This window comes from Typopeltis vanoorti, chromosome 3, assembly GCF_054136105.1.
Source record: "Typopeltis vanoorti isolate ZY-2024b chromosome 3, IOZ_Tvanoo_1.0, whole genome shotgun sequence".
NCBI lineage: Eukaryota > Metazoa > Arthropoda > Arachnida > Uropygi > Thelyphonidae > Typopeltis > Typopeltis vanoorti.
Genome location: NC_143551.1, coordinates 56,230,050 through 56,254,413, shown reverse-complemented (window position 1 = coordinate 56,254,413; position 24,364 = coordinate 56,230,050). Strand labels below are relative to the sequence as shown.

Genomic DNA, 24,364 nt, shown 5'->3' with positions numbered 1-24,364 from the left:
CATAAGATTATTTGGCTATTGAAGAACACATTAACATGTGGAGATAAGGAAGCTGTTATTCCTCTTTATAAGGTCTTGATATGCCTGCATCTATATTACTCGTGTATAGAGGCTTAAGTGCTGTGAAGACATAATGTTGGAGGTTTAATGGATTTTTTACAACACTCAGAAAGGATTAAAAAAATTTAATACTTCCTATATTTTGTCCTAGTCACTAGGACATCTACAGGGATTACAAAAATAACTAATGTAACATAACACAAATATCATACAATAATAAGCCCAACCACGTGGGTGACACTAAAGTCCTATCTAGGTGGAGTGCCCTCTAAGGGCGGTTGTAGGTGGCCTGGAATATAAAGTAGGATCTCTGGTGATGAGTGTTTCCCAAATTTTCGGAAGTTTAAAGCAACCGTATTTATTAAGATTTGGTTGATTTCTAAGAATAGTCTCTCTTTCTTGAATTTGCTATGATTGGAGCATGGTGGTTTTCTTCCATGATACTCTGTGGGTAGTGTCCAAGACATGGTCAGCCAAGCCTGAATGACCATAGTTGTGTTTACAGATGTAAGACGTGTTCCTCTAGGCGGATGGATGCTGATCTGCCTGTCTGTCCAAAGTGCGCCAGCTTACAGGAACAGGGTACTTTGTAAACTCCAGGCAGAGAGAGAGAGAAGGGAGCTGATCTTTTGTAGAACAGATAAGGGTAGCAAGTTTGGGGTGGAGTTTATATGCTGTGTGTAGGTTGTACTTTTTTAGAATCTTGGATATTTTTTCGGATGTGCCACGGATGTAGGGTATGGTGATGGCATTTTTAAATTCTTGTTGACGAGAAGGACCGGGAATGGGAGAGGAACTAATTATTTTTTTGATACTGTGATCGCTGTAGCCACTGGAGAGGAAAGTGTTGTGTATGTAGTTAAGCTCAGTAGTGAGCTTAACTACATTAAAAAAAATCCATTAAACCTCCAACATTACATCTATATTACTGTGCTCAAGTTTGGTCCCCTGGCTTTCTTCGGGATGAGGAAGTTGTGGAGAGGATTCATAGGCAAGTGACGAAGATGGTGAATGGCCTGTAGAATGTTCCCTATGAGGATGGACTGAGGGTGTGTGGAATGCAGAAATTGGTTAATAGGAGAAAAAGAAGGGATATGATAGAAACATTTAAGTTGCTTAAAGAGTTTTATAGGATTGATGCAGGGGAAATGTTTCAGCACTTGGCTAGAACAAACAGAACAAAGGGTCATCCCTGGAAGTTGAATAAAGGTGTCGTTAGTAGGGGTGTGAGAACTAGATTTTTTGCTTGGGGAGTTGTGAATGAGTGGGATGGGTTGCAAGAGTCAGTTGTAAGTGCTTTGTCTGTTAATGGGTTCAAGGAGAGGTATGACTGATTGTATGGATAGCTTAAGTCTACCACGATGAGTCCTCATACTCAGTGGAGGTGCTTGTATAACAATAATCATCATCATCAAATTCCTGACATGTACCCTCAAGGGGTGTACAGGATATGATAGTACTACATGAAAAAAATTACATCATTACGAACTTCCTATCTACAATTTTTCTCCAAATCAGTCTGTTACTTGTCAAGACTCCAACATTATCAGATCTTATATTTCTATCGTCTAAGGCACTTTGTAAAGTATCAATTCACCTATATCTTGGGTCTTCCTCTGGGTCGTTTTGCTGCCAACCTGGCAGAGAACACTTGTTTTGCTAATCTTTCCTCGCCCATTCTGTTTAAGTGACCATACCACCTGAGATTAGCTCTGCTAATGCATTCCTGGATGCTGACAATGTCAAGTTCTTTCCTAATATCGTCGTTTATAATACGATATTGCCATCGTCAGGACTGTCATATCTGTGGTCACTAGTCTTTGGTCAAGTGTTTTACTTCTGACCCAGTTCTCAGATCCATAAGTTAAAACTGGTTTGAACACTGTCTTGTATACAACTAATTTAGTGTTCTGACTAATTTCTTTCTTATTCCATATGAATTTATTCAATTGACTTCCCACCATACCAGCTTTGCTGATTCTGTTGTCTATTTCTATATTTAATTTACCATCTTCATTAAAAAACATGCCTAAGTAGATGAAATGTTTTACTTGTTCCACAGGTTCTCCATTCACAACACAGTTGACATTTTCAATGATTCTGCCTATTTTCATTGTCTCTGTCTTTTTATTGCTCACCTTCATACCATATCTATTACAACAGCTATTCAATTTAGTCAGAGAATCTTGCAGACTTGTAGCGGATTTATTTAGAAATATAATATCATCTGCATAAAGCAAAGGGCTGACATTAACATCTCCAATTTTTATATCATGTTTAATACCACTTTCCTTCATAATGTGATCCATATAGATAATGAATAACAGAGGGGATAATGTACATCCGTGTCTCACACCAGATTTAACATTAAACCATCTTCCTGTACTTCCTTCAATTCTCACTGCTGACTTACAACTCAAATAAAGACTAAGTATTGTTTGATATAATGCTCCATTGACACCATATAACTGCAGAGTATTGAATAGCTTCTCTCTTGGCACCTAGACATATGCCTTTTCCAAATCGACAAAACTTAAATACAGATCAATGTTATATTCCCATGCTTTTTCGACTATTTGTCGTAAAGTGAAGATCTGATCCTGACAGCCTCTATTTGGCCTGAATCCAGCTGTTCTTCACCAAGCTTTTCTTCCACAATTCTTCTGAACCGTTTCTCAAGTATACTTGCATAGATCTTGCAAGGAACACTCAGTAGGGAAATACCTCTGTAATTCTCACATGCAGTTTTATTTCCTTTTTTATATATGGGTACAATGAGAGCTCTACTCCAATCATCGGAAATTCTTCCCTCTGTCCAGGCTTTCTGAACTATGTAGTGCAGCCACTGTAAGACTCTTATACCACCATGCTTCAGCATTTCTGGTCAAATATCATCTACTCCTGCTGCCTTTCCACATTTCAAGCCTTTGATGGCTTTTTCTACTTCAAGTATGGATATGTATTCCTGACTGCATGCCTGGTTAGTGTTTTTTACCACTGTGTTGTCACCACTGCTGGTTTCATTTAGCAGTTTTTCAAAGTAATTACTCCATACTTCAAGGATATCTTTTTCTCCCGTTTTCATGTCATCTTTATCATCTCGAATCAAGCAGTTTTATTTCCTTTTTTATATATGGGTACAATGAGAGCTCTACTCCAATCATCGGAAATTCTTCCCTCTGTTCAGGCTTTCTGAACTATGTAGTACAGCCACTGTAAGACTCTTATACCACCATGCTTCAGCATTTCTGGTCAAATATCATCTACTCCTGCTGCCTTTCCACATTTCAAGCCTTTGATGGCTTTTTCTACTTCAAGTATGGATATGTATTCCTGACTGCATGCCTGGTTAGTGTTTTTTACCACTGTGTTGTCACCACTGCTGGTTTCATTTAGCAGTTTTTCAAAGTAATTACTCCATACTTCAAGGATATCTTTTTCTCCCGTTTTCATGTCATCTTTATAATCTCGAATCATGCAGTTTTATTTCCTTTTTTATATATGGGTACAATGAGAGCTCTACTCCAATCATCGGAAATTCTTCCCTCTGTCCAGGCTTTCTGAACTATGTAGTGCAGCCACTGTAAGACTCTTATACCACCATGCTTCAGCATTTCTGGTCAAATATCATCTACTCCTGCTGCCTTTCCACATTTCAAGCCTTTGATGGCTTTTTCTACTTCAAGTATGGATATGTATTCCTGACTGCATGCCTGGTTAGTGTTTTTTACCACTGTGTTGTCACCACTGCTGGTTTCATTTAGCAGTTTTTCAAAGTAATTACTCCATACTTCAAGGATATCTTTTTCTCCCGTTTTCATGTCATCTTTATCATCTCGAACTCCTTTTATAGCACTCTTTCCTCCATTCCTAAGCTTCTTTAACAACCTCCAGAATATTTTACCACCTTCTTGATATTTATTTTCTATATTCTTGCCAAAGTCCTCCCATTACTTTTGTTTAGCTAGTTTTACACAGTGTTTAGCATTCTTGCATTTGTCTCTATATTCTCTAAGAGCACAAGCTGACTTATTTGACAGGAACTTTTGATATGCTTTCTTCTTTTCCTTCACTGCCTATTTAACTTCCTGTGTCCACCAGGGAGTTCTGCTTTTTTTATCCTTGCAGACAACCTCACCACATACATCTCTGGCAGAATCAATGTTTTCTTCAGAGTTTGCCACTGAATCTCCAAGGTTTGATTCCTGTTCTCAAACTCTTTCATTTTTTCTTCAATAATCTTTGTGTATTTTAGTCTACAGTTCACATCTGAGAACTGCTCAACTTTTATGCGCTTTAAAACTTTCTTACATGTCATTCTTTTCACTATGAAATTCAATTTTATCCTGCTCAAGACTAAATAATGATCACTTCCAATTTCAAATCGTCTGTACACTCTGGTGTTCTGCACCAGGGAGAAAACATTACTATCAACAATAACATAGTCAATGAGACTTTTCTTATTCCTTGCCTCTTCTCTCCATGTGAATTTGTGCACATTTTTATGTTGGAACATGGTGTTAGTAATAACCAGTCCATGTGCTGAGCAGAAATCCAACAGATATTTGCCATTATTATTAGCTTTGCTCTTTTCTCTAAATTTTCCCAAAATATTTTTGCATGTCTCATAATCATTTCCTACTCTGCTATTTAGATCCCCAACAAGGACCAACTTTTCTTTTTTCATTGTGTCAGTTGCTTTTTCTAAAGCCTAAAAAAATTCCTCCACATCTACCTTAGTAGAACCTTCTGTTCTACTAAGGACATTTGGACTTATTTGGACCATAGGCATAAATAAGTCTCATTGTCCAGTTCCCCATTCTCATATTTGCCCACATTACTCTACTTGAGACTGACTGCCATTCAAGAAGATTAGCCTCACATTTTGTGTTGAATACTATGGCTACAACTTCTTTTCCTTGATTGTCATTGCCTGAATATAACATTTTGTATTTATTGCTCAGAAAGATCTCGCCAGTTTTGGTCTTTTTTGTTTCAGTCACCCCCTATTATATCGATCTGGTACTTTTCAGATCGATATAATTACTAATTCCTCAGCTAGCTCCATTTCTTTGCCATTCAGGCTTCTTACGTTGAGAGTACCGATCTTTAACTCTGGTGATGTTGAGTTGGGGTTTGTTTTCAAATTTGTTCCGGTAGCTGACTTTTCGCTGTTCGCCCTGGTTCCATGGCGAAAACAATGGGGGGGGGGGCTTGTTTAACTGGGCGAAACTCCAGCCGGCATGAAATTTTGTCATGTTGTACCAAAGGGCTATTCTAGTAACAAAAATGAATATAACAAATTATATTTTCCAAAAAGTCAATGTAGCTTAAACTCTGCTGCTTATTAAGGTGACACATCCATTTTACTCCCACCCTATTTAATCTTCAAACTATAGTGATAAATTCATATACTGCACTCATTTAAGCAATTTTTCAAAGATTCCCATGCATATGGTTGATATCTTTCCCATTCAGTAACTGATACCACGGGAGCAAAGATAGTATTCACCTAAGTTGGTCATAATTTCCAGCTCCGTAGTTCAGTATATAACCTAATCTAATTGGAACAGCTGTATAATTATCTACTTCCCAGGAAAGTACGCCATGATCACTGTCACCAATTGGTGGTCATATTCTTAACACAGATCCCTTCTGAACAAATCTAACACTCTCTGACCTCAAGTTCCTTCTTTTACAGAAGGAACTTGAAGGAACTTTTACAGAAGCTGTGTTGCAAGAACTCACTAAATTTTGATTCATTATCATGAGATTTCTCTTCTACCCAATTAGCGTTTGGATAATTAAAGTCAACCATAATGATCACTCATTTAGTACTCATCAAGGTAATCACCAGGTCTGTAGCAACACCCCACCACATATTTCAAACTGTTAGCCTCCACTTCACACCAGATAACCTCAAACTCACTGCTACCTGGGACATTATTACCATATTACTTTCATGCGTGGCTACCCTAACTAGACTCAAGTCATCTGATATCATTAATAGTAACTAAGATTCCCGACATAGCTTCCTAGCAACCATTGAACCACCTAAAACACTCCAGAGACAAGACTTCAACAACGGCTTGCACTTATACCCTGAGAATAATACTGGTATTCCAACAGCCAAACATCTTTCATGTGGATGTTAAAAATACCAAGCTAATTTAAACCTGGTTTTACTCCATTTCCCAAGTAAGCAAACAGACAAACAAGTCAAGTTTGCGCCTGCATGTGTTGGAAGTCTAGCTGACCCTCGAAGTAGTGCAAGACTAAGGCAACTCTTGGTAAAAGTAGAATAAGCTCAGATCACTAATCTTAATATTTACCCTTAATGCAAAGCACATCTCCTGGAGCAGATGTATGATGTTTTGCATTAAAGGCAAGGGGCCACTACCCAGACCAGTTTCGACCTTTATTGAGGTCTCATCAGTGGGAGCCAGGCTAGAAATACCAAGGTTTAGGTAATACAGAGCTTATAAGTATTTTACCAGAACAAGTTACCATAAAATGTTTTAACCTTATTAAATAAAAAACCTCAGGAGGAGATATAAATGTAGAAAGTATTTTACCTTGGGTATAATAAATGTTAAAAATACCAAGCTAATTTAAACCTGGTTTTACTCCATTTCCCAAGTAAGCAAACAGCACATCTAGGAGATGTGCTTTGCATTAAGGGTAAATATTAAGATTAGTGATCAGAGCTTATTCTACTTTTACCAAGAGTTGCCTTAGTCTTGCACTACTTTGAGGGTCAGCTAGACTTCCAATACGTGCAGGCGCAAACTTGACTTGTTTGACTGTTTGCTTACTTGGGAAATGGAGTAAAACCAGGTTTAAATTAGCTTGGTATTTTTAACATTTATTATACCCAAGGTAAAATACTTTCTACATTTATATCTCCTCCTGAGGTTTTTTATTTAATAAGGTTAAAACACTTTATGGTAACTTGCTGGTAAAATACTTATAAGCTTTGTATTACTAAACCTTGGTATTTCTAGCCTGGCTCCCACTGATGAGACCTCAATAAAGGTCGAAACCAGTCTGGGTAGTGGCCCCTTGCCTTTAATACAAAACATCATACATCTGCTCCAGGAGATGTGTTTTGCATTAAGGGTAAATATTAAGATTAGTGATCAGAGCTTATTCTACTTTAACCAAGAGTTGCCTTAGTCTTGCACTACTTTGAGGGTCAGCTAGATATATGTGCAGGCACAAACCTGACTTGTTTGTCTGTTTGCTTACTTGGGAAATGGAGTAAAACCAGGTTTAAATTAGCTTGGTATTTTTAATATTTATTATACCTTAGGTAAAATACTTTCTACATCTTTCATGTGGTGCCCACTTGAACTGGAATACTTGGAAAAGTCTCAACAGACTTCAAAGGACAGGATGCTGCAAACAAAACCTCATCAAATGGGGCGACCTCACTGGACCAGATAATTGTGAGTGTGGGATAACCAGTCCAGGGAACACTTTCTTTCTTGTCACCTTCTTCAAACACCTTGCACAAAACAGAACCTTAATATCCTGCTCAGAAAAAGCAGTTGATTGCACAAGATACTGGAGGAACAGCTGACCATATTTATTGTATATAACTTATGTATAGTTTTTTTTTTCTCTTATTTTACTTATTATTCCCTGTATAATTCACTTACCCAATTTAAGCTGTTCTCATTTGTAATTAATATTATTATCAACACCCGACCTCCATGGAATCAGAGAATCATCGTGGGAGGTACTCACTATTGCATACAATGCTCATCCGACTGAGTCTTAAACTGATTCAATGTGTCCACATCCGCAACACACTCAAGCAATGCATTCCACTCATCAATCACCCTCCATGAAGAACCTGCTTCTCACTCGTTTGCTCACACCCTCCTTATACAGTTTCTAGCAATGGCCTCTTATTCTACTCCCCTCTCCAATTCTATGAAAAATCTCTTCCATGTCTATCTGATAACAACACCTGACCAGTTTATATGTCTCAATCATAGCTCCCCCTCTTCCTCCTATTCACAAGGCTCTGCAACTTACATTCTCTCAATCTGTCCTCGTACTCCACATTCCAAAGACTACCTTTGTGAATCTTCTCTGTACCCTTTCCAACATATCCTCGTCACCGTGAAAACCCGGTGACCAAATCTGTGCACAATAATTCATATGAGGCCTGATCAAGGCCTTATAAAATGGAATCATAACCTCTCTATTTCTGCATGTCAAGGTTCTCCGCATCATTGCCATTATTCGATGTTATATCTTCACAACTTGTGCAATGTGGCCCCTCAATTTCAGGTCCTTGTCCACCATCTCTCATCTTCTCTACTTCTGTTAGTTTCCCCACCAAATGTATACTTTGCATCCCATCGTTGCTTACCAAATCTCAAAACCTTACACTTGGCAACACTGAACTGACAGTTCCACTTACCTGCCCATTCATGCAATCTATTCAAGTCCTCTTGTAAGACATTAACATCAGCATGACTGTGCATTACTCTCCCCAGTTTTTCATCAACTGCAAACAGCTGGATATCACTAGTTAAACCCAACCCAATATCATTAACATACAAATTGAACAACAATGGCCCCAAAACTGACCCCTGTAGCACACCACTGGTGACCTTTCTCTTTCGAGATACTGCATCCCCCTCCCAATATACAACTTTCTGATACCTATCTAACAGCCAGTCACTGATCCAACACAGAAGTCTGTTATCCAATCCCATCTCTTTCAATTTATTTAAGAGCTTGTCATGTGGCAGTCTATGAAAAGCCTTTGCAAAATCCAAGTACACCACTGTATATGCATCTCCTCTGTTCAAGGTATTTGTCACCTTGTTATAGTACATAAGTGAGTGAAACATGATCTCCCCTTAACAAACCCATGCTGATAACCACAGAGAATACTGTTGTTATCAACCCATTTCTGTATCCTACTTCTCACCAATCTCTCCAGCACCACAATTCCAGATATACAGACCGGTCTATAATTTGAAACTACAGCCTTATTGCCACCTTTATACAGTGGAACAATTTTACCCTCCTTCCACTCCCTTGGAACCTGTGCTGTTGTAAAACTCTTGTTAAACAGGCATGCCAATGCTACTGCCAGTTCCCTGGAACATTCTCTTAAGATGTGTGATGATATTTCATCAAATCCTGTCGCCTTATTAACATCAAGGTTAGGTTATTTATTTCCTCGAATACCTCCTGCTCACTCAATTGTAATGTATCCTAATTTGCTGTAAATAATGTTGTACCACTTGTGTTTGGATACAAAATAAATAAATTAATAGTACTGCCAACAATCTCAGTTCACAATATATTCAATAAAGCAATGAACTCAATCCCTTGCTTCCTGATGCTCCTGACATTTGTGTATAGACAAAAATTACCACATGACCTCTTCTTATACCTATATATGCAATCTGCTTGGTCTTGATGTACAAGACCAAGCCAATTGCATATATGATTTTTTTTTCTCTCCCCAGGTGCATTCAAAAGGTTTGAACCCAAAGCATATATTTCCACCTCTTTACCAGATGCATAACTATGTTCAATGGCATGCACATCTTTATCACATTTGCATAAATATAGCTGAACACATTCTTGCCATCCATCCCATGATGACCTAGTTTCCCTTACACACTGCATTAGGTCTTGGCAATAAATAATTTTTCAAGGTTCCTGATATCAAATCCATTCAAGTGCAGGCTATTCCTCTGATGCAAGTCTTTTCTGCCATCAAATGCACTCCGCACATCTAAAAACTTGCATCCATTTCTTCTACACAGTATGCATATCCAATCATTTGCTATCATAGCTCTCCTTAACTGGCTACTGTCATATCTCAGTAGCATACTGACAAATTTTACTCTTTCGCTTTTCTAAAATCATTAATAATTTAAATAAAATTTTAAAAATTATTAAAAAAAATTAAAATTAAAGAAAAAATAATTCATTATACATACTGGTATGAAAGAATACTAGAAGTGTGATTAAAATAAAAAAAAAGAATTTAACAGTTGTTGGAGTGCATGCCTCACATGAAGGAAAAAACGAAGAAAATGATGACTTTTACAGTTACAAGGAATATATGAAAAAAGTAAATGAAAGACAATATAATTATAGTTGGAGATATTAATGCCAGAATAGGAATGAAAAAATTAATAATAATATAGAAAATTTGGAGAACCAACAGTAAACAAAAATGAAAAACAACTCATTCATTATATAATATATAATAATTTAAAAATAATGAACACATTGTACCAACTTAAAAATATACATAAATATACATGGTGTGCAAAAGGACAAAAATCAATAATAGGCTACTTTATAGCAAATGAAAAATCAGAAAGAGGGCTAAAAATAGATACAAATCATTATTTAGTGTAGGCAAAATTAAAGTTTCCACCAAATTGGTTATTTCTGTAACCAATAGAAAAAATAAACAAATTAGAAAAACAAAATATAATTACAAAGTAAGACTACTAAATGATTTAAGTATAAGAAATTTATAATCTTTAGAGGTACCTGTGGCATAATTAAAATTAATAACTTAACACGTATAAAACCAACAGTAATAACTTTAATGAATTAAAGGTACAAATATTTCGTAACTGAAAGTAACAGTACATCATCAGTATAGAACAAACAATTAAAGGAATGGAATACAAAGTACAGAACAGTCGGTGGATTACCAATTAAATTGTTGCCAAGTGCCAGAAGATTAATATTAATAAAATTTTATTAAATAATTCTTAAAAACTATTTCATTGATGGTTGCATAAGATGAGAATCTCCCAAACTTTTGGGAGAGAGAGATAATCATTTCGATTCAAATTCGGTCTATGTAAAAGGGCTTCACAACTTACTACTATACATTTTGTGTGTCATTGATCAGTCCTCTCTCCTTTTCAGTATACCAGGGACAGTAGCTTCTTGTATAACTTTTTTTTTATTGTCTGTAAATACATGCATTATTAAAGTAGTGATAAGGTCTATTCATCAGGAAGAGTTCGTCCATTTGTGTGGGGGGGGGGAGAAGAAAGAAGTGTTATGTAACAGAAATTCGATTTTAATTTTGCGAACTATTTTAAATGTTTTTTATTTTTTAATAATAAATTTAATCTCATAAAAATGATCAATATACAATCTTCTGCTTTTCTTTCTTTTTAATTTGCTTAATTTAAATAATTTCCTTTTAATTTTTAAGTGTGCATCAATTAGTCCATTAGTTCCCACAATTTTAAGCTTTCATCATATTTAAACTTGCATCTGGTTGCCGGCCTGGTTGGCCGAGTGATTAGCGTATCCACTCTCCAGCCAAAAGGCTGTGGGTTCAAATCCTGTCGTGGGCATGGATGTTTGTGATTGTCTGTGAAGTGGTGGTAAATGATGAAGTAGTGATGAAATTGGTGGAGTAGATGCCCTCCCTCGATGAGTCTTTGGACTCCCTGGAGGTGTGATGTAATAATAATAATAATCTGTGGAGAAGACAAGCTTTATCCCACTGGATATTATGTTTAGTGTCAATGCTATGTTGTGATAGACCAGACTTATGAGGTTTCATGTATTTGATATAATACTGATATTCCTTCATTCTTTTATCCACAGAACGGCCTGTTTGTCCAAAGTATGATAAATCACATTCACATGGTATCTGGTAAACATCAGTTAATGATAGAGGTGCCAGTTTGTCTTTTGTAGATGGCAACAAGTGAGAAATTTTGTTGATAGGAAAATATGTGCACATCCTCTGGTACTTTTTCAACAAGTGTCTATCGAAAACCTACCTTTACTGGCAGATACAGTCATCAAAAGTCTGCTCATCACACCTCTCAAAAAATCGCCATTATCAAATCTTTAATTAATAGAGCACATAAAGTGTGCTCCTCCCCATTAAGTTTACAACAAGAATTTTTCACTATAAAAAAGTTAATAGAACCTAATGGTTAAAACCCTAATCAAATCCAGCAGATAATTGACTGCTGTGTTCCAACACCTCAGGATTCTTCAACAAACCACAGTCCATTATATTTCAGGCATTTCAGAACCTATTGCAGAATTTTGAAGAAGTATCATCTTATTCCCATATATTTTCCTATCAACAAAATTTCTCACTTGTTGCCATCTACAAAAGACAAACTGGCCCCTCTATCATTAGCTGGTGTTTACCAGATAACATGCGAATGTAATTTATCATACTTTGGACAAACAGGCCGTTCTGTGGAAAAAAGAATGAAGGAACATCAGTATTATATCGAATATATGAAACTTCATAAGTCTGGTCTAGCACAACATAGCATTGACACTAAACATAATATCCAGTGGAATCAAGCTTGTCTTCTCCACAGATGCAGGTTTAAATATGAAAGCCTTTTTAAAGAAAGTTGCAAAGCCCTTTTACATTGGCCAAATTTGATTTGAAATGACTGTCTCTCTCTCTATCCCAAAAGTTTGGGAGATTCACATCTTATGCAACCATTAATGAAATAGTTTTTAAGAATTATTTAATAATATTTTATTAATATTAATCTTCTGGCACTTGGCGACAATTTAATTGATAATCCACCGACTGTTCTGTATTTTGTATTCCATTCCTTTAACTGTTTGTTTTACACTGGTGATAAACTGTTACTTTCAGTACGAAATATTTGTACCTTTAATTCATTAAAGTTATTACTGTTGGTTTTATACGTGTTAAATTATTAATAAGAAATTTATACCAATAGAGGATTAATAACTATTTAGAAAAAATACAAGAAAATGAAGACATTGAGAAAGAATGAAATAATATAAAAGGAAATTATTATATGAGCAGCATGTGAAAGTCTAGGAACACAGAAAAAAATATAAAAATAAAAAATTACATATATGGGACAATGAAATAAAAAAAAAAATAGCTGGCCTTTAAAAGATGGTTAAATAGCAAAACACAAAAAGATAAAAATGAATATAAAAAAAAGATGAGCAATAACCAAAAGAGAAACCAAAAAGAGAGAGAGAGAAAGCTGGAAAAAATTTGTATCATATCTAGAAAATGACATACACAAAATAAGACCCAATGCATAAAAAATACTAAATCGCATGAATGCAGATATAAAAAGAAACTGCAAATATAAATTGTAAAATAGATGTAAAAGAATTCTTGGATAAATTTACAGATATTTGGCTATATAATACTAACATAAAAAGTAAAAATAAAAAATTATAAAAATTAAATCAAAAACTTACAGAATGCTTTAAATGATATAATAACAATGAAAGATGTAAAAGACAGCCTAAGTAAAATAAAAAATGATAAATCAGCAAGAGAAGATAAGATGGGATAAACTCTGAACTGTACAAATTTAGTGGAAAAAAATTTCATCAGAGATCATTAAAATTTTTAAATAAAATATATACTAATGGACAAATACCAATAGAATGAATACCTAATAAAAAAAAAAACCTGCTAATTGCAGAGGTATTAGTTTATTGAATACATACTACAAAATATATAATAGAATACTTAATGAAAAATTGAAAATATACAGAAAATTAGTAGAATGTCAAAATGGATTTAGAAAAGGACGCTCAATAATGGATGCAGTTTAGAGATTATGAAAAAGCATTTGACAAAGTAAAAAGATATATACTGTGTGATATATTACAAAGAACAAGCATACCTAATATTTTACTACATGCAATATTGAATATATACAGAGATAATGAAATAAAAACAAAAATAAATTTAAAAATGTCTGAAAAACAATCAATAAATCAAGGAGTAAGACAGGGATGCCATCTGTCTCCAACACTTTTTTTTAATATTTATATTAATGAAATATTAATACAGCGGAACACCTTAAATAATCCAGGTATAGAAATTTTCCAGAATGACAAAATAAATAAGCTATTATTTGCAGATGATCAGGTAATAATATCAAATAAAGAAGACAGTTTACAAAGAGCAATCTTCTTCCTCTTTATATTTTATCCCACTTGGTGCAGGGCCGCTATGATTATACGACTGTGGGACACCAAACCAGCTTATTACAAAGTCTGATGTTGGCGAAGAACAATTTTTAAGACTGTAGAAGTCTGTGTGTTCATGGAGCCAGTTTGCCTGTTCTGGGGAACGAAAAGCCCAAGCTTCTGGGTGAAAAAACCCTCTACTTTGTATGAGACTGATTAACTCACCTTAAGTCGAAAGAGACCAAAGAAAAGTTCCTCACATCTTGGATGGGAATCGAACCCAGTTCTCTCTCACCAAAGGGCTTCATCTATACTGAGCTATGGAGGCTCTTAGTTTACAAAGAACAATATATAATTTAAACATTTTAGTAGAACAGTTTGGAATGAAAATATCCATAGATAAAACTAAAACAATTGCATTTTGTGCACAAACTCCAGTTAGAAATAAAATAGTTATGAATAATAAAATAACAGAACAGATAGATAATAAAATTAGTTTAATCCTTTATCCAAGTGTGAGCAAACAAAGTTTGCACCTGAAAGTATCTTCAGGACTGGGGTAAGGTGGTACAACACCAGAAAACTCATTGCAAAGGTGGAGAAAGATACCAACACTCCTATCTCAGTATCTCCTATAATGCAAATCACATCTCCTTGCGGATATGTCTAATGTTACGCATTAAGGGAAGGGCCACTACCCAGACTAGTTTCGACCTTTACTGAGGTCTCTTCAGTGGGAGCCAGGCCCAAGTGGAGATACCAAGCCTTTCTCCACCTTTGCAACGAGCCCTGGTGTTGTACCACCTTACCCCAGTCCTGAAAATACTTTCAGGTGCAAACTTTGTTTGCTCACACTTGGATAAAGGATTAAACTAATTTTATTATACTCTAACCAAGTGAAAAATAAACTTTCGACATCTTTCTCTAAATTCAGAGTAATTTATTAAAAAAGGGTGGCACACCATTTGGCAACTCCTATAGGTAGAGATGACCAAGTAATGCTTCTGCCTGGTATCTCCACATTTGGGCCTGGCTCCCATTGAAGAGACCTCAATAAAGGTCGAAACTAGTCTGGGTAGTGGCCCTTCCCTTAATGCATAACATTAGACATATCCGCAAGAAGACGTGCTTTGCATTATGCATTACAGGAGATACTGAGTAGGATTGTTGGTAGCTTTCTCCACCTTTGCAACGAGTTGCCCTGGTGTTGTACCACCTTACCCCAGTCCTGAAGATACTTTCAGGCGCAAACTTTGTTTGCTCACACTTGGATAAAGGATTAAACTAATTTTATTATACTCTAACCAAGTGAAAAATAAACTTTCAACAGAACAGATAAATACTTTCAATTATCTTGGATGTGAATATCATATGAAGGAGAAAAAGACAAAATTAAAACTTTCAAAATGTTTACAGATTATAAGCCTCATAAAAAGAACTCAATCCAAATATTATACAAAAAGAAATGCACTTGAAAATATACAATACTTTAGCAGTGCCTATATTATTATATGGCAGCAAAATATGGGCAATAAATGAACAACATAAACAAAGAATAAAAACAAGTGAAATGAGATTCATGAGAAGAATTGCAAAATACATATCATCAGACAAAAAAAAAGTAATGAAGATATTTTAAAAAACTAAAAATAAAATCGGTAAAAGAAAAACTAAGCAAAAAGATCAGCTCCCTCCTCTCTTTTGTGCAAAAAGATTAGCTCCCTCCTCTCTCTACCTGGAGTTTACAAAGTACCCTGTTCCTGTAAGCTGGTGTACTTCGGACAGACAGGCAGATCAGCATCTATCCGCTTAGAGGAACACAAGTCTTACATCTATAAACACAACTATGGTCATTCAGGCTTGGCTGACCATGTCTTGGACAACACCCACAGAGTATCATGGAAGAAAACCACCATGCTCCATCACAGCAAATTCAAGAAAGAGAGACTATTCTTAGAAGCAGCAGCAGCTCTTAGAAATCAACCAAATCTTAATAAATACGGTTGCATTAAGCTTCCGAAAATTTGGGAAACACTCATCACCAGAGATCCTACTTTATATTCCAGGCCACTTACAACCGCCCTTAGAGGGCGCTCCACCTAGATAGGACTTTAGTGTCACCCACGTGGTTGGGCTTAGTATTGTATGACATTTGTGTTATGTTACATTAGTTATTTTTGTAATCCCTGTAGATGTCCTAGTGACTAGGACAAAATATAGGAAGTATTAAATTCTTTTTAATCCTTTCTGAGTGTTGTAAAAAATTCATTAAACTTCCAACATTATGTCTTCACAGCACTTAAGCCTCTATACACAAATAAATATAAACCATTGAAAAGAGAAGGCCAGGTAGACCTCAAAGGAGGATTTCAGTAAGGAAATACCATGAATAGACATATTACTTACTATTATAATAACGGAATTAACTCACTTAAAATATTCTTTATTAGTAAAATTTTCACCTGAGTATCACAGGCATCATCAGTACAAGTACAAAGGCTAATTAAACAATAACTGATATATTCACAAAGTGCCACCTAAGTAGCTAAGGTTAAATTTCCTAAATTTATTTCAACAAAAAAAAAAAAAATGGGTAATCCAATAATAGGTAATCCAATATCTCCTACTATTGCCAACTATTTCATGGAGCACTTCAAACAACGTATCTTTGACAACATTTCACCCACACCTAACCTTTGGTTCAGATATGTGGACGACATTTTTGCCATATGGAAGGCACTTCGGAAGAATTACAACAGTTTCTCTCAAAAATAAATGCACTTCATCCAAGGATCTAGTTCACCCTAGAAGTAGAAGTAAATAAGCAGTTAGCCTTTCTCAACCTCTTAATTCTTCACCAATCAGATGGTAACCTACAATTCGCAGTCTATAGGAAGGAGACTCATACAGTACATCCATGATGAATCACATCACCATCCCAGTCAAAAGGCAGGTACTATAAAAACACTGGTTCATAGAGCCCACTCCTTTTGTTCTTCAGAACTATTATAGAAAGAATTACAATATATTAATTCCTCCTTCATATCCAATGGTTATAAGAATTCCTTCATAAAAAGAGCTTTAAGTAGTCATGCTTCAGCATCCTCTTCAAATACAGAAGAAACAACGGGTATACCTATCCCCCTATGTGCAAGGCGTTAGCGAATGCATAGCAAAGTGTTAAAACTACTCAATATTTGTGATGCCTTTCAACCCATCAGAAAAATCTCTACATTCTCGATATTTTTAAAGAACTAAAAACAAAATCAATAGAAGAAAAATTAAACAATTATAAACAAAAATTGATAGAACATATAAACCGAAAGGTCAATACCCGATATCCTAAACAAATAATAAAATATAAATCAAATGGAAAGATAAGGCCAGGTAGATAGGCCTCAAAAAAGGATATTACATGGATAATAATAATTATTATTATTATTGCATGACACCTCCAGGGAGTCCAATGACTCATCGAGGGAGAGCTCCTACAATGCCATCTACCACCAACACTAGTATTTTCACAGACAATCACAAACATCCATGCCCATGGCAGGATTCGAACCCACAGCCTTTTGGCTGGAGGTGGATACGCTAACCACTCGGCCAATCAGGCCAGCGTACACAGAATAAAATACACATGATCAGAAAAAAATTATGGAGTATAATGAAAAAACAACGATATTCATTTGGTACAAGCTATACAAAGTGTCTATAAGTTTATAGAAATAAAGTTATGATCAGGTAATAATGAGATCAGAACAGACCAATATGGTCTATATCTGTAATTAGTGTTATGATGATGATGAGATTGTTTAAGAAAGATGATTGTCAAAATTGCAGAGGAATAATTTATGAAATACAGGTTACGAACTATACAAGTAAAATTTTGAATAAAAGACTTAGATATACTGCAATATACTCTAAGAAGAACAAAATGGTTTCAGACATGGAAGATCATGTATAGACAATATTTATGTTTTAAAACAAATTATTGAAAAAGTTTGCCAGCCTGGTTGGCCGAGTGGTTAGCATATCTACTCTCCAGCCAAAAGGCTGCGGGTTCCAATCCAGCTGTGGACATGGATATTTGTTATTGTCGGTGAAAATCTAGTGGTGGTGGGCAGTAGATGGCATTGGTATAGATGATGATGGTAGTTGCGGTTAGTGGAGCAGAGAGTTGTAGAGTAGGTTCCCTCCCTCGATGAGTCTTTGGACTCCCTGGAGGTGTCAGGTAATAATAATAATAATAAATATATAAAAATTTAATTTGGAGAATCATTCGACCTTTATAGATTATGACTAAGCTTTTTGATAAAATACACAGAAAAAAATTATGAGGTATAATGGAAAAACAAAGATATTCATCTAGTACAAGCTATACAAAGTTTCTATAAGTTTATATAGACACAAAAATAAAATTATGATTAGGTAATAAATTGACAGAAGAGACTGAATTTAATCAAGGTGTAAGACAGGAATATAATTTGGCTCCCACTCTATTCCTTCCTTATATTCATCCATCCACTCACACACACATCAAATTAGCAATATTTCAACCCTTTGATATATATAAATCAAACAGTTAAAATATGGAAAAGAACAATAAAATAAGGTATCCAGTTAACCAGAAGAACTGTTATCAATACAATGCCATATGCAGATGATCAGATTATACTACAGAACAATGAAGATGACCTTCAAAAATCAGTTTATGAATACAAGCCAAGAATACAATTTAAAAATTTTGCAAAAGAAAACAAGTCGTGGCTTTAAAGGTCAAGATCAGTGGCGCACTCAGGATTTAATCTTGGAGGGGGGGTGGGAGTTGAGTAGACGATTTGCGAATACACACTACGCATCGCATATGACCTATGACTGAGCATCTGCAATGATTACTAATTCATAAGTAGTATAGAAATAGAAGACACGACACAACATAAATAAAAAGAAAATTAATTATTAATTAGGAAAAGATTTTTGGAAATTTTTCTAGTGTTTTTCTTTTCTTTGGGGGGTGCCCAGACCCCTTGCACCCCCCCCTCTGGGTGTGCCACCGGCCAAGATCATGTTAGATCAAAAATAGTCATAGAAAATAAAATAACAGAACAGGTGACACAGTTTAATTATTCAGGTTGCATAATAGCATATATAAAAGACAAAGATATAGATGAAAAAAATTGAAATTAAGAAATTTCTGTAAAACAATTAAAAGAACAATTAATAAAAAACAAGATAAGAAAGTTTACAAAGTAATGGTCATCACTCCCACTCTATTTTAAAAAGAAAGATCAAAATAAAAAAATACAGACAGAAGAAATTAGATTTTTAAGAGCAATTAAAGGATGTACAAAATTAAACAATATAAAAAATGAAGTCATTAGAAGAAAGTCAGGTATTTATAATGTAAATAAAAACATCAAGGAATATAGAGAGAAATGGAAAGCGCCTTTATTTAGAATGGAAAGATACTGGCTACCAAAAAGATGTGGATAAATATAGACCGAGAGAGAGAGAGAGAGAGGGGGGGGGGGGAGACCAGCTGCAAGGTATGAAAACAGAACAGGAAAATGCCTCTAATCCTCAATAAGAAGATGATTTATCATCTATTACCGTGGTGTCACTCTAGCACATGGCTCATATCTGTGAAAGAGAATAACAATCCATTGTTCAGCTCCACCTTGTTACAAACCTGCTTGTGTACTGAGGATGTCCAGATAGATTCTGGCCAAAATATCTGCATTAATAAATTATTAATTCTTATGCCTAGACGTTTCTAATAATTAGAGGTTCCTTGTTCTCGCAACTTGCCATATTGTGGACAAACTAGGTCTCCCAACATCTGCCTCCAAGAACATACGAAGAAGAAATCCTTCTGTTGCCACAACTATGGTCAGTCAAGTCTAGCTGACCATGCCTTGGATATTTTACACAGTATGAAATGGAAAAATTGTTGGTCCACTACAGCAAATAAAAACAAGGAAGACTTCTTTTTTTTTTTAATCAGAAGCAGATTTAAAAAACCCACAATCTAAATAAATATCATTCAGTTAAACTTCCAACATTTAGTTTGTTGGAAGTTAAACTTCCAACAAACTTCCAAGGATAGCTACCAACACCCATACTTTCCTAACCAGCTAGTGGCATACACAGGGTAAAAAAACTTTTTAATAATCACCATTAGCCAAATAGTGATAATTAAAAAGGCTAATTTAAAATAATAACAAATTATACATGGATGCACACAGAATATATACAACAAAAATAAATGAATTAAAAAATTCTCCTTGACTTCTGTGTGGGAATTCAGGAGAGATAGTATAAAATTTCTTAACCCAGAGATGTGCTGCTGATCTACTAAAGAAGCTAAGAAATTTGCTGTTTTAAAATAATACTAATAAACCTGATAATTTGATTTAACTGTATTATACTAATACTAAAATTATACCAATGTCATCTAAAATGACTCCAAGAAACAAGGAGAAAAATGTACATATCAAGTACTTCATAATTACTTGTGAAATCTCCTATATGGGTGCTGACATATCAACAAAGACAAGAAAACTGACACAATAATAATAATTTTTTTTATAATACTTTTCTTTCTACGAGGACAGGACTTCAGATGTGGTATTATAAAATTTCTTCACCTCCATATATGCTGCTGATATACAAAGAAGCTAAGAAACTTTAAGTATTTCAGTGTTTCAAAATAATACTAATCAATTGATAGTTTGACTTGTGTTGTACTAATGGTCATCTAAAATGTCTCCAAGAAATAAGGGAGGAGAAATGCACATACTTTATAATTGCAGTTTGAAATCTTATATGGGTGCTGACATATCAATGAAGACTACAAAGGCAACAAAAGATACTGACACACACATACACAGGAAATTTCTTCGCCTCCAGATATGCTGTTGATGTGCTAAGAAACTAAGTACTGTATTTCATTGTTTTAAAACAATACTAATAGTTTGACTTAACTGTTATACTAATGGTCATCTAAAACGTCGCCAAGAAAAGGGGGAAATGCACCTATTAAGTAGTGCAGTTTGAAATCTCTGGAGGGTGCTAACATATCAACAAAGACAGCAAAATTGACTTCCCACTCTAATCATTTTCTGAAATTTAAATGGCATTAAAAAATGAATATGAACTTGCATACCGTTAACGCTCCGTGAATGATTATCCCAGCCTTGCCAATTCGACTGATAATATTTAAGTCATCGATGATGTGAACAAAAAATACGCACAACATTCCACTCAAGAACAACAAAGTAACGAGTGCAGCTTAAATTTTATATCGTATCTTCATAATAATTAATAGTTTAGTGTCTCTTTTCCTCACAATCTAAATATGCTTAATTCGTTTCTGATTTGCATTATAAATATCAGTCTGTTGAGCTGCCAAAGACGTTTTTAACTCATTAAAAAATCTCGATACATCTTCAACCAAGCTAAGTCACAAATACAAAACAGCTGACGCCATTTTCTGTTTACAACTGCTGCATTCTGGGGAAATACAACGGGGGTAAAAATGGAGGTGATCGTGTTTTGTTGTCAAGTTCAGGCAGGTGATTACACCGTTACTCTGTTATTTGCAGCAAATTCTATGCATCATAGTAATATTTTGAAATATATCACGTGAGAACTGATTAGCGTGAATTTCTCCAATATAAAACAGATGTAATTTTAATTTACCTTTATATCGTTATTTCTTTCTTTACTTTTTAATTATTCGGAATTACCGCCATAGACTATAATGGTTAGGTTATTGTGACTGTTAATTGCATGTGTATTTCATGTCAGTTTGCCTGTTTTGCAGGATAAAAATAATAATAATAATAATAAATAAATAAATAACGAGTGTCCGAGAAATCCCCTCCACTGTATGAGACTAACTCACCTTCAACTGAAAGTAGGAGGCAAGGAAAAAGGCAATGAAATGAAACTTCGTATTATTATTATTATTGTTATACAAACACCTCCTGTAGTCAAGAGACTCATCGAAGGAGATAATAGTAAGCCGCATTCTAACAAATATAATGTTATATTTCTAACAAATATAATGTTAGAAATACAATGTTTGTCAATAGCCGACCCTAGTGACAAACATTGGTTCAATGTTTAAAATTCCTAAGAGCGGCCATGTTGTGCACTCACTACCTCATTTGTCAAAACATTTTACTCAACAACCATTTTCCATGCAAAAAAGTCAAAAGCCCTTATGGAAGAACCGCCACTCTCTCCCCAGTGGCGGCTCGTCCATAAGGGCTGCATTAAATTCAGCTCAAGTGTTGAGTATACTAGCGAGTAGTACTGGCTAGTATACTCAACGCTGGAGATGCATTCAATGCAGCCATTATGGACGAGCCACCACTGTCTCGCACTCTTATGAATCACACCTTTATGCAATTTCTAATCCCTATATTAATCTTCTTCTTCTTCTTCTTGGCTTCGCGTATTAGGCAATTGTTTGCCTGTAACGTTTTCAATGGTTTAAAAAGTCTTCTGCCCATCTCCTCCTGGATTTTTCTCTTGCACAGTGACCCTTTTTATTTTTTATTTCCAGGCAATATTCGGCCATCTGTCCTCATTCATTCTTTCTACGTGATTTTTCCAGTCCATTTTATACTTTGTAATGTCTTCTGCTATGTTAATTATGGATAATTGTTTTCTTATTTCTTTTCTTGTCTATTATTTTATAGAATGCGAGCAGTCTTAAAAACTTCATTTTTGCAGCTTCCACTTGTCTTTTATCTCGGTCTCTCTATATTAATCTAATATAGAAACAATGACGTATTGTTTCTGTCCCCTTCCCACCTTCAATCTTTTGAAAAATGCTCTGGATATCTATTTGATATGTTAATCTTAACAATTTATATGTCTCAATCATACACCCTCCTCACCCTAATAATCAGAGTTCTGGAAATTATATTCACTCAACCTATCTTCATAGTCAGTATTCCACAAACCCGATACTGCTTTTGTTACCCGCCTCTGAACTTTTTCCCAAAGCTTACCTCTCACCTAGAAACGTAGGTTACCAAATCGATGCGCAGTAGTCCAGATGTGGATTAATCAAAGCCTTGTAGAGTGGAATGACCACATCCATATCTCTACATAGCAATGTTCTTAGCATATTGGCATTTTTCTTTGTGCAGTTTTTATCACTTTTACAATATGTCCTGAGAATTTCAATTCTCCTTCCACCAATATCCCAAGATCTCTCGCTTCCTCCAACTCCTGTAATACAACACCTCCAATGTGATATACAGCATTGCATTTCCAAGATCCATTTACCGATGTTGAATTGAAATCCCCACTTGTCTTTCCACATAGCCAATCTATTCAAATCACTCTAAAGCACCAGTGCATCTGGATAATTTCTAATGTTTTTCCACAACATTGCATCATCTGAAGACAGCTCAGGACTTGCTGACCATGCTTTTGACACCTACCACAGGATACGCTGGAAGAAGGCCATTATATTACATTGCGGTAACAGCAGTGGTTCTAGGAGGGAATTTTGTGGATTTCCACTAGTATCTCTCCTCCTCAGAGACAGAGATCTTTTCAATAACCTGACAATCCTATGAGCCAATATATTTCATAGGTTACTGGTTATTTCTCTCTAATAATCTCCCAATTCCTCGCTTCTTTAATTTTTAGTAGCCCAGTTTTCATCAATTTAGTATACAGTTGCCATTATTTTGTCCCAAATACACTTTGGAATGAAATAAGCCTGGAAACACTTTGTTACCACATTAATAACCAGAATGTTTAATTTAAGCCTCAGTTCTGGTAAAGTGCCAATAGAGTGGAAAGAGGGGGGAAATAGTTCCATTGCACAAGGGAGGCTCTAAGACTGAGGTTGCAAATTATAGACCAATCAATATATCTGGAGTGGTGGTTAAGATTTTGGAGAAATTGGTTAAAATTAGACTTCAGGACTGGGTGGGCAGCAATATTATACTTTATAAGGGGCAACATGGTTTTGTGAAAGGTGGGTCTTGCCTAAGTAATTTGCTTACTTTCTATAATAAAGTAAGTGGAGCTGGATAAAGGAAATCCTTATTCAGTGATACTGCTTGACTTTGCAAAGGCTTTTGACAGGATTCCACATGGAACTCTATTACATAAATTAGAGCAAATGGGTTTCGATCCGAAGATGGTGATTTGGATTAAAGGATGGCTGGTGGACAGATATCAAAGAGTGGTTTATGGAGGAGCTGAGTCCAGGAAAAGGCAAGTGACTAGTGGTGTACCTCAGGGCTTGGTCCTCTATTGTTTAATTTGTACATCAATGATATTGGAAATACCTTGAATGGAA

At 35.3% G+C, this 24,364-nt stretch overlaps 1 protein-coding gene across 4 annotated transcripts in view; it reads right to left on the bottom strand.

Moving 5' to 3' along the window:
* Window positions 1–21,519, bottom strand: part of LOC150108169 (RB1-inducible coiled-coil protein 1-like) — a 611,254-nt gene extending 589,735 nt beyond the window's left edge. For all 4 annotated transcript variants that reach the window (XM_090390625.1, XM_090390624.1, XM_090390626.1 and 1 more), the window contains exon 1: window positions 21,197–21,519. Coding sequence is in view for 3 of the 4 variants with exons in the window: in XM_090390624.1 (XP_090246750.1) it covers window positions 21,197–21,289 (93 nt within the window). In the remaining variant the exon portion in view is untranslated. The remainder of the gene's footprint in view (window positions 1–21,196) is intronic.
* Window positions 21,520–24,364: the final 2,845 nt, after the last annotated feature.